Source organism: Gavia stellata, chromosome 17, assembly GCF_030936135.1.
Source record: "Gavia stellata isolate bGavSte3 chromosome 17, bGavSte3.hap2, whole genome shotgun sequence".
Lineage (NCBI taxonomy): Eukaryota > Metazoa > Chordata > Aves > Gaviiformes > Gaviidae > Gavia > Gavia stellata.
This window is the reverse complement of record NC_082610.1, coordinates 5,430,333-5,444,104: the sequence shown is the minus strand read 5'-3', so window position 1 is coordinate 5,444,104 and position 13,772 is coordinate 5,430,333. Positions and strand designations below refer to the sequence as shown.

At 51.6% G+C, this 13,772-nt stretch overlaps 1 protein-coding gene across 1 annotated transcript in view; it reads right to left on the bottom strand.

The window, feature by feature from the left end:
* Positions 1–8,169, bottom strand: part of SLC6A5 (solute carrier family 6 member 5) — a 31,604-nt gene extending 23,435 nt beyond the window's left edge. The window contains exons 1-7 of the mRNA XM_059826012.1: positions 7,995–8,169; positions 6,631–6,771; positions 5,187–5,318; positions 4,699–4,872; positions 3,610–3,751; positions 3,052–3,184; positions 801–935 (exon numbers count right to left, since the gene is read on the bottom strand). Of these exons, the coding sequence (XP_059681995.1) occupies positions 801–935; positions 3,052–3,184; positions 3,610–3,751; positions 4,699–4,872; positions 5,187–5,318; positions 6,631–6,771; positions 7,995–8,079 (942 nt within the window). The 5' untranslated portion in view covers positions 8,080–8,169. The remainder of the gene's footprint in view (positions 1–800; positions 936–3,051; positions 3,185–3,609; positions 3,752–4,698; positions 4,873–5,186; positions 5,319–6,630; positions 6,772–7,994) is intronic.
* Between the last annotated feature and the right edge of the window lie 5,603 nt (positions 8,170–13,772).

Here is a 13,772-nt window from a genome sequence, read left to right as displayed (position 1 = left end):
CACGGGCGCTCATGTGTCATGTCAGACAAATACGTGATCCGTGGGTGGATTTATGTCTACACGGACACAAACCCAGGCGTATTTTTGGAACATGTTTTACTGGCTTCATTGGTAACAAATGGCTTTTTAGAAATCAGCTGAAATCATGAGTGAGGCAACAGAGCTGAAGCTCCGCCTCATACAGTCAATGCTTAAAGAGCAAAGCCCGGCACCAAGTCCCTTCATTCCGTCCTCTCCTACACAGCAAGCAGCATCGTTTCTTGCAACGCAGGTAGGAGAATGATCACAGCTGTTCCGTGTCAGTATATATGCTATCAGGGAGTTAGATTAGGATGTATAATTTGATTTTGTTTAATCTAATGTCTCAGATGCATTATTCAGAACAATCACCTTTGCTCAATGAGTAAAATACACCTCAATTCTGAGCATTTCTCAAGAAATGCAGATAGGTTGATTATGTTACCTATTAAAAGCTTCATGTGCTTGTTCATGTCAAGGCAGCATCCATCAGACACCAGCGTAGGAAAATCTATGCTTCCTTTTTAATTCCCTATTTTCCAAATGCACCTACTCCGAGAGATTTGGGTGAAATACTAAATGTGAAGTACGCATCGCCTCCATAATAATATACGTAAAAAACGTTATGTGCACACAAATAACAACAGTCCACCTAAGACAAAGAACAAGTTTCCACAGATGACAATACTGCCTATGCACGAAGGAAATGCTTGCAGCAGACGTTAAGAAATCTGTATGAATTATTCACCCCAGCAGAGTTGTAAGTGCAATAATAAGCCCACCATAGCATCAATTAGCTTCTCCCACTTCGGTGTGATGAAGTACCAGATTCCAGCTCCAGCTCCAGGTAGAGTTACTCCTCTTATAAGAAGGATGATGAGAACTACATAGGGGAACGTAGCTGTAAAGTACACCACCTGGACAGACCAAAAAAAAAAAAAAAGAGATTATTGAAAGGTCTTATTTGGATTTATAAGGGGAAGGGGGGGAGCTGGGAATACAAGTGCTACACTACTGCCTGAAAAAAGCAATTATTCAGGCTCAGAGACAATAGCCAGGGAATAAAACTAGGAAGACGACAGGGTTATTTGCCAGGAAATCTGAAATTTTACAGCTCTTCTTGCTGCTGGAAACAGGAATGATATCAATAGCAACAGAGGTAGGAGCTGGGATTCTAGACAGAGAGGGGGGAAGAAAAAGTGGAAAAGAAAGTCTGTAGAGGAACAATCGGAATGTATAGCTAAACGAAAATACCACTTTTGATCCTTGCTCAGAGTGACCTAACACAGCTCAACAGAAAGGAAATGAGCAATGCCATCCAACACCAATTCAAGTTCTGATTCTTTCTGTGTTTTTCTCTGTATTCAACTAAGTCTTAGGAATTTTTATTACTCTTTGTACCTCTTAATAATTACATATCAACATGAAAATATTTATGGTCCCAATGCAAAAAAAGAAAGTCAGTGGAATGATCCAGACAGACCTAATCATCATTATGTCTAAATGCACAACAGAGGTTGTGTGTTCAATGTCTTAATAATTATCTAGTACAGAGCAGAGCACTCTCTGCAGTCAAATAAAATGGCTAAATTAGAACCAGTTAAGCTGTACACTCTACCCAAAAGCATTTCAAACCCTTCTACACTTTAACCTCTGAATCTTACAGGGACCAGAATCCTCTGAGCTCAAGTGACTTTTGAAACCGCTTTCTCAACTTTCTCTTTGCTGTTTCAAGAGGTGTTTCAAGAAGTTGCCCTGATGAATTTTTGTGCCGTGGATATACTGAACTCATCTATGCATAAATACAGGTTTTCTATCCCTGACACCCAGGAGACAGTATTTTTCTTGGCCACTAAGGCTTTCTTAAAGAAATATCTACTGCCACATCCAAATCCAACTTATTCTTCTCTACAATTTCTGTTTCTTGGCTCTGGCCTTTCATGAAACAGTTTCTCCTATCACACTAAGGTAGAGGGAAAAAATACCTCAGTTTGCCCCGGGCCCTCTGAGTCTCTGGATTTTCTGCTAATTCCCAAGCTACCTCACAACAGATGTTGTCAGCGTCTAGATGCAAAGGGATGGCTTGGAATCAGAAACCCAGTGCCCAGCTCTAGAAAATTCATAGCTATCTCTGCACATGCACTATCTTTATCGCAGGAAATAGCTAGTTATTCTGCTCCAGCTTTTTTATCTTTTCAGCCTTCTCTGTGTAAATAAGCCAGATTTATGCCATGTCATCATCTAACATTTTAACCTGCACACTAATTGCAGCGGCATTGATGGAGAAGTCTCAGATACTGCATTCCTGCAGGTTTTACAAAAACACCCACCCAAACCAGTGCTGCTGCTGTAGAAAAAGCTGCATTTCTCTGCTCAGACAGCTGCCTGGGCAATTCATGTGCCTGTACTTCCATGCCACGAGCGGACATGCTCCCTCTTGACACGGTTTCTAGTTAGGAGGCATGGTAGAAAGCTGCAGGTTCGAGGGGCAAGGGAGAGAATGGCATGTGAGACGTCAGAGGAACAGAGCAAGGAGCTGGGTTGCTACAAGGAGGAGTTTTAGAAAGATGGCACACAAATATTTGGGACAAGAGGACACACACTGTCACTGCTCAGATTCACCATAGACCAGTTTGAGTTCAGTTCTGATTTTAAAACATGTTACTTAACATCTTAATGTAGATCGTAATTTCCCTGCTCAGAGCGCCATGTAAGGTGTCTGCAGAATTTTGATGAACAGCACACAGAATAGGGAAGGCTGCTGAAGGCACCTTTTTTGCCACCAACTGCTGAGCGCAGCTCAAGGGCTCATTTTAAACTTACTGAAGATTAGGGAACAAATGCTGAATCAAAACTATCTTTTTTTAATGTTTTGGCTAAACAGGAAAACACAGGCAGGAAAAACGCATTTCATTAATACGTAGCCATTTACTGAAAATAATTGTCAGTAATTCACTGCCTTAAACAAAAACGCGATTCCCTTGAAGCAGCGCTGCTTTCTTGCAAGTGTATAATCACAAGTATTTTTCTTACTTTTCCCGATGACTTGATTCCTTTAGCAAGGGAGGCATATACAATCACCCAAGCTAGGAACAGAGATAGTGCCAAGGGCCATCTAATCTCACCAGGATATTCAATCCCTGCTGAAATCTTCAATACAAAGTACCTAAGAATAAAAAAGAAATTTAAAAAAAAAAAAATCTAAAAAGGAAAAGAATTAATGACAGCAACTGCAGGCAGTAATTCAGTGCAAATTCCTACAGTATTTTTTTTTGCTTCAGCGTTCTCAGCGGTTTCTCTAGAAGGTTCCAGTGATTCTCGCCATGTATTATTTTATTTGTCTGCATTGCAGTAGTAGATAAAAATGCCTGGCATGGGCCAACACCCCAGCTGTGCTAAGCACCACAGGAACAGAACGCAAATAATCCAGCGTTTGAAATTTAGCGTTCATCATTCCTGGCATAAAAAATGGGTATAAATCGCTGTCCGTAACTATTGTATTTCTAGTCTTCCAAACAGTGATTTGTTGTCTGTTACAGTGGATTTTAGAGAAAGATTAGCGCAACGTCTCTAAACAAAGAAAGATCTTACTTGAAGTATTCTTCACTTCCGCTGACAAACGTTTTGTTTCCTTCGCTGGTGAAGTTAACCATAGTCAAGTTTGGATAAGCACTCATACAGAAAGTAGAGTTCTTGATTTGTATTTTTGGGTGGTCACTAATAATGCAGGAATCTAGGAAGAAAAGAAAACAAAGAAAAAAATAACTTGCCTAGATTTCTTTTTTTTTCAGGTTGGGTGTAAAATGACAACAAAAAGCGTTAGATCACACACATCACTCGAACTTTTGCTCTGGGTTAGATTTCTGGAACGCCTCGCTTACCGAAGCTGGAGGGGTCTGAGAGAACTGGGGCTTCAAATAGCTCGCGGTTTTCCCCCTTTACCCCAAAACGTCTAAGGGGTAAAAAGAGTCCGAGGACGTGCAAGAACTTCTGGCCGCCCCCGGGGAGCGCTCGCTCCCCCTCTCGGGGGTCACCCCGCCTGGGGCAGGGGCGGCTGCGCAGCCCGGCCCGGGCCCGGGGGGCGCTGGGGGAGCCCGGGACAGCCGCCTCCCGCCCGGGCGGCCGCCGGGGCGGGGGGGGACCGCGGCCCGCTGCCGGGGCGGAGCCCCTGGGGGCGACTTCCAGGAGGGCGTTTGCTCCGTTTACTCTTCAGGTCGTGGCATTCAGGTGAGGTCATTGCAAAAACGGTTTTCGGGGTGGGGTTTTTTCGTTCAAAATAAGCCTCGCTAAAGCCCTGGAGTTGTCTTTAACAGCAACCAGAGACTGCCGGCTGTAGCGTTTTGTTCCGTGCTTTCTCCCCTGCGCAGAGCTTTTACCCGAAAAAAGAAGTTGGGCTTTTTTTTAGCGTTATAGTTGAAAAATCCCATTTATCGTTAATGAGGAAAAAATTAAATTAAGGCGGGGGGGAGCGCCCATATGATCCAGATCACTTCGAAGTGGCTTGGGAAGAGGCGGTTCCTCCGTGCTGGGAACCTGCCCGGCCACAGATATCCGCAGTCTCCGCTGGCATCTCCCAGGGGCGCAGCTGAGCAGGAGAAAGCTCTGGAAACCCACCACGGCCACGAAGGAAGAAAAAGAAAAGAGAAAAAAAAAAAAAAAAAAAGGCCTGTCCCAACTTACCTAACAAAAGTTTGTTTTTATCTTTACAATCTGGCGTGTTCCAAGGGTTGTTACAGGAAGCCCAAGGTAGCACAGGTACAAAGGACGCAAAAAGGTAGAAGAGCGTGTAGCACAGGATGATATTGTAGTATATGGCTATCAGAACCGAGATGATCAGCATCGCAATGCCGCAGCCTGGGGGGAAGAGGGAGAGGGGAGAAGAACGCGGTTAATGCCAGGCGGAGCAGGGGAGCCGCGGAAGGTCTGAAAAGCAACGGCCTCATCCGGCGCAGGTACACAGCGCAGCCCCCACCAGAAAGGGCGCAAGTTGCGCGCTAAGAGCCGCCCGCGGGGCGCTGACGCTGCTGAGACGCCAGCGGGAGAGCCCGTAGCATGCGGCTGCGCGCCTGCGGAGCGGGGGCGCAGGGAGGCGGCGGTGCTCAAGCCATGCAAGAGGGGGGGGTGCAGGTCATGCTCCCCAAAACCGGGCCGGCTCCTGCCCCGCTCACCTTGCAAGGCGGGGATGGCTTTCCAGACCGACACGGGCCCCTGACTAGCAAACTGCCCCAGGGAGACTTCCAGGAAGAAAATGGGGATCCCAGCTAGAGCCAACATCATCAAATAGGGGATGAGAAACGCACCTTGGGGGGGAGGAGGGGGAGAAAAGAGAGAACAACCTGAATCATCGCGCGCAGGCGGGGGGGCCCGCGGAAGGGCGCGGAGGGCCCGCACCTCCCGCGGGCTGCGCCGCTTCATTCATCACATCGGGGTGAACTCGCCTCCCTCCGCGGCCCGGGGCGGAGAGCCCTGCGCAGGACATCCCCCCCCCCCCCCCCCCCCCGCCTCGGCGGCTGCAGGCCGGGAACGGGCTCTCCTCGGGCCGGAACGGGTCCAGTTCTGCCCGCGGTACCGGGGACAACTTAGCCAAGACCTGCAGCTACGGAGACATTTTCTATTTGTTACCGATTCCGGGTGCCCCCAGCCCCGACAGCGGGGGGAGCAGCTTTCTGCATCGCCAGCATTTGCTCAAGACAGTATTATTGTTAAATGAGTATTTTAACACCTCGCACTTAGTCCTTAGGCGTAAAAAGAAAAAAAAACCCTCACTTTTTTTTTTTTTTTTAGGATTGCTATTTTGGGTTTAAATCACTAGTTCTCTCCCAGAAAATAGCTCTGACAGCCTCCGCACGAGGGTTTTCGATGCTCCCCGCAGCAAGCTGCCCCGCTGACAGCCCCGCGCAGAGGCTCGCAGCTGCGGCAGGAACACCCGCCGCTTCTCCGCCTGAATGAGAGCCTCTCTCAGCAGAGCCTCCGCGAAGCGACTTTTTCTTCCCCTTGTAAACTATTAACGGCACAACCCCTCTTCCAGCTTCTCTTCTCTTCTGCTGAGCAGCGTTCGCTCTCTTTCAAACGATTATTTTTGAATTGGGTCACTGAGAGATTTTTAAAAAAAAATCCCCCCAACTTCACGAAATAACGTAACGTCTCGACTCGGGTTCAAACGTCCTCCTGTGACTTTCACGACTCTCCCCTCTGCTTCCCCCGCCCCGATTGGGACCCGATTGTGTTTAAATAAGGCGGGGGGGGGGGGGCCGGAGCACTCGCTCTGTGCCCAGGCGGGATCACCCCGGCTCTTCATCTTCCTCCCTCTCCGGCCAGCGCCAATTGCAGGGCTTTTTAAGGAAAGCGCTCCCTTCTAACGAAATCTTGCCGGAGCTTTCCTACTTTCAGAGCTGACCGTCAGGAAAACCCAGGCGGGGTTCTCTCTCAGTCGCTGATGGGCTGGAGGAGCCCCCGGAGCTCGGCTCAGCCCGGGGCTTGCTGCCCGGCTTTGCCAGGCAAGCGGGCACCGCCGGCCCCCGCTTCCCTCGTGTTTCTCCCTGCCAAAAAGGCGGGGGCCGGCTCAGCCACGTACGGTACTGCAGGTAGAGAGACAGGAAAAAGCCATCATACCTCCCCCATTCTTAAAGGCCAGGTACGGGAACCTCCAGACATTGCCCAGCCCCACTGCATAACCCACCATGGAGAGGATGAAATCCAGCTTGCTAGACCAGTTCCCTCGGGCTTTATTTTCATCCCCTACATCGTCTTCCTAAAAGGGGGGAAAGGGGGGGAAAAAAAAAACCAACAAAAAAAGAGAGAGAGATCGGAAAACAGCCACTTTAGTAAACGAGCATCGCGGTGCTGCGGCTGCCGGGTTCACCGCGGGGAGACCCGGGGGGGGGACACGCACACACGACCCTCCCCTGCAGCCCCCGCCCGGGCTCTCTTCCGCCGGAGAAAACCGGAGAGGGGCTTTTAAACTCCGGCCCTCTCTCAGGCGGCTCCCGAGGGAGGGGAGGTGGGACTGCAGGCCGGGGGGGTGCGGGGGGGGTCAGCCCCGCTGCCCGGGCACCCCCGCCCAGCTGCCTCCGCCGGGGGCGAAATGCGCTCCCTGTCCGGAGCCTCCGGCCACTGCAATGCGCATCTCCCATCTACACAGGGCCTCGCGGGGGGGTCGCCTGGCTCCCAGTTGCCCTGGCACGGGAGGACCCATCACCCTCTCCAGGGAGCGGAGCCCTCGGTGCCCTTGGACGGGTAAGGACTGACCGCCGGTCCCCAGCAAAGCCCGCGGGGGCCCAGACCTTTCCCCCGGCACACGTAAACGAAGTAAAAACCGCTTTTACAGAATGAACCCGCCCCCTCCCCTCCTTTCAGAGTAAAACCAGACACGCGGGAGGGCAGGGAGACCCCGGGGGGGGCCGGCGCCTTCTCGGCCTCCCACCCCGCCAACGGCAAACCCCTCCCGGGGCGCAGGGCCAGGGTCTGGGAGGGTTTGACCGCTCGTGAGGTTGGTTGGTTAATTGATTTCCCTTTATTTTCGGCTACAGGCTCCAAGGCATTCAGCCGCCAGCGGCGTGAGCAGCCGCCCGAGCCTGAGGAGGAGGAGGATGGCGCCCGGCGAGGGGAAGAGCAGGGCGTCCTTTCGCATCTGCTGCTGGGGACGGGACTCGGCCTCTGGCAGGGAGGCGTAAGCGGTGTGCGCACACGCGTACCGCAGGCCGGAGCCGGGTTACACTGACAGGCACGGCCCAGTGAACGCATTGGAATTAGCAGGGAACTACTGATTGTCGTTTATACAGATATCACACGATTAGCGCTCGCCAGCAGTACGGCACCTTATCCGAGACCCTCTCTCTCCCCTTCCTCCCTGCGGCACAGCCCCATCCCCGACTGATTTGGAATCTGATTTTAGAGCTTCAGCCCCAAATCGGGGCTGAGTGGCAAAGATCTCCCACTCCCACGAGCTGAAGGGAGGGGAAGAAACCCTGTAAGGAGCCAACTTACCCCCTCCACTCTGCCAGGAAGAACAGCAGTGTTGCCATCTGCACCCAGTACCACGGTACTCTGGCTCAAGGTCATCCAGGCGCCTTTGGCGTTGTTGTGCTCCAGTGTGCTCTTACCAAGGTTCAGATTAGCGTCCCCGTCTGTGCTTTGCAAAGCGGGAATTTTGCAGTGAGGGATAGCAGCTTGCCCGGCGGCGCCTGCCCCCGGGGCGTGCTTGCAGGGAAAGGTTTCCACGGATCCCCTCCGCAGGGTGGAGTTGGCTTGCACCGGGGTGCTGCTGAGCTTGCAGATCCCGACTTTGGTCCTCTCAAAATCATTTGGCTTAGCTTCTTCGGAAGGAAGTGTTTTGTTGTCGTTAGAGAGCGATCGGGGAAGCCTGGACATCGCGGCGGGGACTTGCGATGGGGCATTCTGCGGCTCATTTTCGGGGCTGATTCTTACAATTCCCGCACCTTCACTGGCTCCAGGAGCAACGGTTTCAGGACTGTTCGCAACCTGCTTGCTCATATCCCTTTGAGTGGCGTAATCCTAAAATGACAACGTCGCATATTTTACGAAAAGAAAAAAAAACCCACAACGCTGCGACTGCAGAGATTCTACGAATTTCTTCCCTCGTGCACAAAACGCGTGCGCTACAAAATCTAGATATAAAAGCGCTGCAGAATTTCGAGGTGCCCCAGCTCGCCTGCTTGCCCTCTCATTCAACGTTAATATTCTGGGGGAGAAAACAGTAAAGTACACAAAAAACTCAAAACAAACAAACAACGGCACCAGCGTCTGCAAACCCGTAATTCGAGTTTAAATAAGTGTTTCTACAGCACTGCGCCGCCAGACCTCGTTAGATTTCACATCACGACTGTATGATGCTCCCTTCCCTATCACCAGTGTAGAAAGATTCTTTAATTTTACGCCCCATTTCCTTTCTGTCATTCAACAATGCACATCGGCTTTTTTTTTTTTTAATATATATAGGCAATAGACAAGCTGCCCTGTAGGCAGCCAGGGATGTTAAAAAACAAGTGAAATAGCGCTGGTGAGCATTTCTGAGCTGGCTGCCACCCTTCAAAACCCGACAGCAATATAGTGAAACGCAAAAATAACCACACCACCACAGCGGAATTAATGCCGATAACAGCTAGCTTCCCCTATTCTTCTTCTTATGTTTTCGACTCACACACCCCTAAAGATTTTTTTTTAAGTTCCCTATTCATTAAACTGATTTCTGACGACGCTCCCACACACACCCCCGCCTTTCCCTCCAGTTTAAAGTTATATTTTTAAAATGCATCTTCTTTTTATATCTTAAACAACCCGCAGACAAACCCGACCTTTTCCGTCAGTTTACTATTAAGCTTTAAAAATACACCTTCTTTTCAGAAGAAGGTTTCGCAAAACTACCCGTCACCGTTTCTGTCGCAAGTTTTCTCTTCCTCTTAATACCATCTCCCAGCGTCCGGGATAAGATCTGCGAGGACTCGGGCACTGTCCGAGAGCACTTCGCGGTACCACCGTTTTCCCCCGCGCCCCCTTCCCCGGCAGCAGCCCTACCCCGGTCCGCGGGGGGCTTCCCGCGCTGGCTCCGCGGACAGCACCGTGGACAGCACCGCCAGCACCGCGGACAGCTCCCCCTCCGGCACCGCTTCCCTCCCTTCCGCCCTTTCCAGTGTCAAAGAAAAGAAATCAAGCACTTACCATGTCTTAAATAGCCACGGATTGACTCGGCAGAGGTAAAACCAGCAGTACAGGCGATTGGCAGACTGGATTTTGCCCAGTCCAGAGCAAAGCTTTCTATACTTCCTTGGGAAAGACTGGGTTTGCGTCAGTGCATAGCAAGGTGCCCTTCGTTTGACATTTTCTTGATAATAAGAGTTTGATAAATCATTACCCTTGGTTTCAGATTTTAAAGGGCCGACGAGAAGCCAGAGCGCCGGCTAGCTGTCACTCACGCGGCAGTGGGATTGCGCGTTCCCTGTGACTCATATGGGGGCTGATTACTAAACCAAATCCAGCAAGCGCACGGAAGAACTTTCTTACTGGTAATTAGAGGGAACATGTGAGAAACACGTATTACTGCACCCAAAGCAAGAGAGAAATGGGCTAAACCTTCCATTTCTACCCCTCTCCCCCCTCCCGGTTATAGTGGTGTGTGATTCATCTCCTTTTTTTTTTTTTCCCCCCTGCATTTCTGCAGTTCACAGTTGAATCCGACGTTATAATAGCTTATATATATTATATATATTTTTATTTATATCCACATACCTATACACAGAAAGAGAAGTTCACTATGTATAAAGTACACAAACACATTTTAATTGTGTCTTCCTTGCACCAGACAACACCATATCGTCTATTTTTACTGTGCCTCGTGGGGGGGGGGGGGGGGGGAACCCTCAGCCCTAATTAAATTAACAAGATACACACAGTAAAGCAACCTTCTCTTTCATCAAAACTATCTTAAGAACAGTGAACTGGGAGCAAAGATGAGGGCAACCGCAGTCAAGAGGTTGGTGTTCTTCCCCTACCCATCAAAGCATTTGTGTTTGAGAATTAGGGGGGAATTACTAATCATTAAAAGCCAAATGCTAAGCCAGAATCGTTTTTGCAACGAAGTCATTCACCCATAGTCACCTCGCCTAAGTGTTATTTGCTATTTGAGGGGCTTCCTCAAGAATTTGTTGCGCACAAGGTAACTTTGTTCACACTGACAAAAAAATAAAAAGCGCATTGGCAAATGGGGATGCTCCCCAAGCAACCTCCCCAGTTGTTTCAGCGTCAGAGATGCTGTTCCTCCGCACACGCTCTGCTAGCGTCAGCTTCTCCGGAGAGTATTTTATATTTTAGCGTAAGCAATGTGAAGCGTGCGCCTGTTCGGGGGAGGGGAGGAGAGGAGGGGGCTAAACTCGCCAGCACCACATGCAGTGCTTGTACGTCCTTGATTTTAAGGGTTACTACCGTTTGTTTCAGCGGATAGACTAAGTAAAAAATTCGCAGTAGCCCAGACAATTCTGCAAAGCCTCTGGCTGCCCGGTGCCGTCATGAGCGGGGGACCGACGAGCTTTGTTCCACCGCAGGCAGCTGCCCGCAGCGCCAGGCTGCGGCTGGGCGTGCGGGGGGAGCTGCGGAGGCTGCCCATCTCCCCTCCAACTCAGGCCAACTCCTTCACATTACCCCGGGTCACTGCGGCTGCAAGCAGGAATTCACCTGCAGGGATTACTGAAAGGGCCACGAAAGCCAAGGAGGTTGGGGCTAGCAAAGCAGAACGCTGAAAAGCGGTGTTCGCAGAAAAGATCACCCCGTCTGCCAGCTGAAAAATGCTTTCTCCTTACAGCAGAGCTTCAGAGCGTGTTTGTAACACCGCTACCGTTGACTTATCACGCTGTTGCTCAGAACATATACAAGCATATACTATAGGGTTATAATTATAATACGCACAAAGGTATTTTTACACTACACGCTTTCCTACGCTCTGCGTAGGTTGTTGTACGTTCCTCTCTTCAGACCGACTCCTCGGCCTCTCTTCTGCCATATACTCTCCCCCGGCCTGTGCAGAAAGCGAGGGGCACACGCAGAAGCCAGTTTTATTGGGGAGGCGGAGAAACCCGCAGTATTTTGCAGTGTTCCCTTCTCCGCGCACCCTCCAGCCGCAGAACGATCTGCGCGGAGCCCGGGGAGGGAGCAGGGTCGTTAGCTCAGTTACGCTGCCCTTCAGCTTACATTAATGCCTCTAAAGGCACGGACCAAATTAAAAGCGACAAGGCAGCAGTCCAAGAAGTATTTTGGTCGCGAAGACCCCCAAACCTCGTCTAGATTCACAGGGTTGACTTTTTTTTTTTCCCCCAGAAAATCGGCAATTTTCATTCTCCACGTTCTGTTCTAAGTGATATTTTTGCTTTCTCCATCAGCACTGAAACGTTAAATCGAAGTTTCACCCCTGGAAAAGAGGAATCGATCTCCTTTACTTTCAGCAAAGGCAATAGCACCCCTCTTTCCCCTGCACCCCGGGGAAGGGTGCTTTCGCTGGGGCGCGGCGGGAGGCTCCCGCTGAGGACCGCAGCCAAGGACCCGTGCTTGGACAGCAGGGAAACCCACAGAGAAACCCGGCTGGGGTTCAGACATGACCCCTCTCCTGGCACCCCGTCGCCGGCGGGGAGACCGCCGAGCCGAGCTTCCCCGGCCCCCCCCGCCCCTCTCCGCACCCACGGCTTCGCGAGGAGGCACCTGCCCTTGGTCGAAACTCCTAGTTTGGAGTTGCGGTTCCTTTCAAAAACAAAACAAATCCCCCTGGGGCGCGGGGGTGTTTAACGGCCCAGTTAACTGCCTGTAAGTTAATTAAAATGACTTTTCCCAGCTCCCTCTCGCTGTCTCACCGTCCCTCCCCACCGCCTGTCCCGGAGGCGAGCCGCCCCTTCGCAGCGCCGAGCACGTACCGCAGGGACTAGGGAAAGGGGCCTGGCTGCAGCTCACAGCGAGCCCGCACCAACCTCTCCCTCCCTCCCTCGGGGGGTCACCCACCCCCGACATAAGCCTGCCCTGCGGGGAGGGGGTCCCCGTTTGCTTCCCAAAGCCGCGGCCACCGGAGCAGCCCCCCGGGGCCGCCCACACCTCCGCGGGGAGGGCGGTCGGTCGGTGGTCTTTCCAAAAAAAAGAGAAGACCCCCCCCGCTTCGCTGCTACAGCCCCCTTGGGGTGCGCCTGCTTGCGGTGATCCCCCCGCGGAGGCAGCGCTGCCCCCAAACCGGCGCCCTCCGCGGCCTGCGGAGCGGCCGCACCAGCGGCTCCGTCTTAATTACTTTGACAAAGATGAAAAATAGCAATTGATTGCCGCCCCCTCCTTGCTCGCCATCCCTCCTCTTCCCCGACCCCCTCTTTGCAGGTAAGCAAATGCGCAAACGAGGGGGGGGGGAGGTGGCACCGGCGGGAGGGGGGATCGGGCTGTGCACGGCCCGCAGCCCGCTGGCTCGGGGGGTGTCCCCTTGTCCCCCCCTCCCTCATAACACGCACTTCCCCGCCTTTACGCCGCATTCGTGCCGTGCCTCAGCGGAAAAAAAACCAAGTCACGACAGGAGCAAGGGCTGACACCTCTCCAGAGACACCCCAAACGCCAACGGACACCCCCGCCCCTCCCCGCGCTAAAATCCCCCGTCTTGGCTACTTTATGACTGGGTTAAGCATTGCAGCTATTGACCTTAAATCTGTCTCCTTCTCCTTCCTTCTCGCGGGAAAGTTTGCCTAAAATTGACGGAGGCAGGCGCGGCAAGCAGCTGCACCCTCTTCCCCCCCGCTTTCTGCCAGGACTCGCAGCCGCAGCCTTCGCCCCCTCCGCAACCGCCGTACTCTGAAGTCACCGCGTGTCCCGGCTCCTCACTTAGAAGAGGAAATCAGCTTGTGTCAAGCCATTCACCCAGCACATTAATTCATGCAACCAGGGGGAGGTTTCCTTCTTCCCTCCTCTCCTTGCTCTCACCTTTTTTCTTTTCTTTTCTTTTTTTTTTTTTTTTTTTTTCCCACGGAGCTCTCCGGCAAATCCCCAGGAAACCGCTTTGGTGGGAGCCCTCCACTGCAGACGGCCATTTAAACTCTTTTCTCTTAAAGCTAGAAGGCAAATGCAATGGTAAGGATCAGGAAGGGTGTGAAGACCCGGGGGAACGCCTTTAAATGCCCAGCGAAGAGAGCAGTTGAAATACCTTTTTATTAAAGGTAATGAGATTAGAGCGGCATTAAACGTGAGCTGTGAATTGCACTGATTCAATCTGCACCGCGCACCTCGCG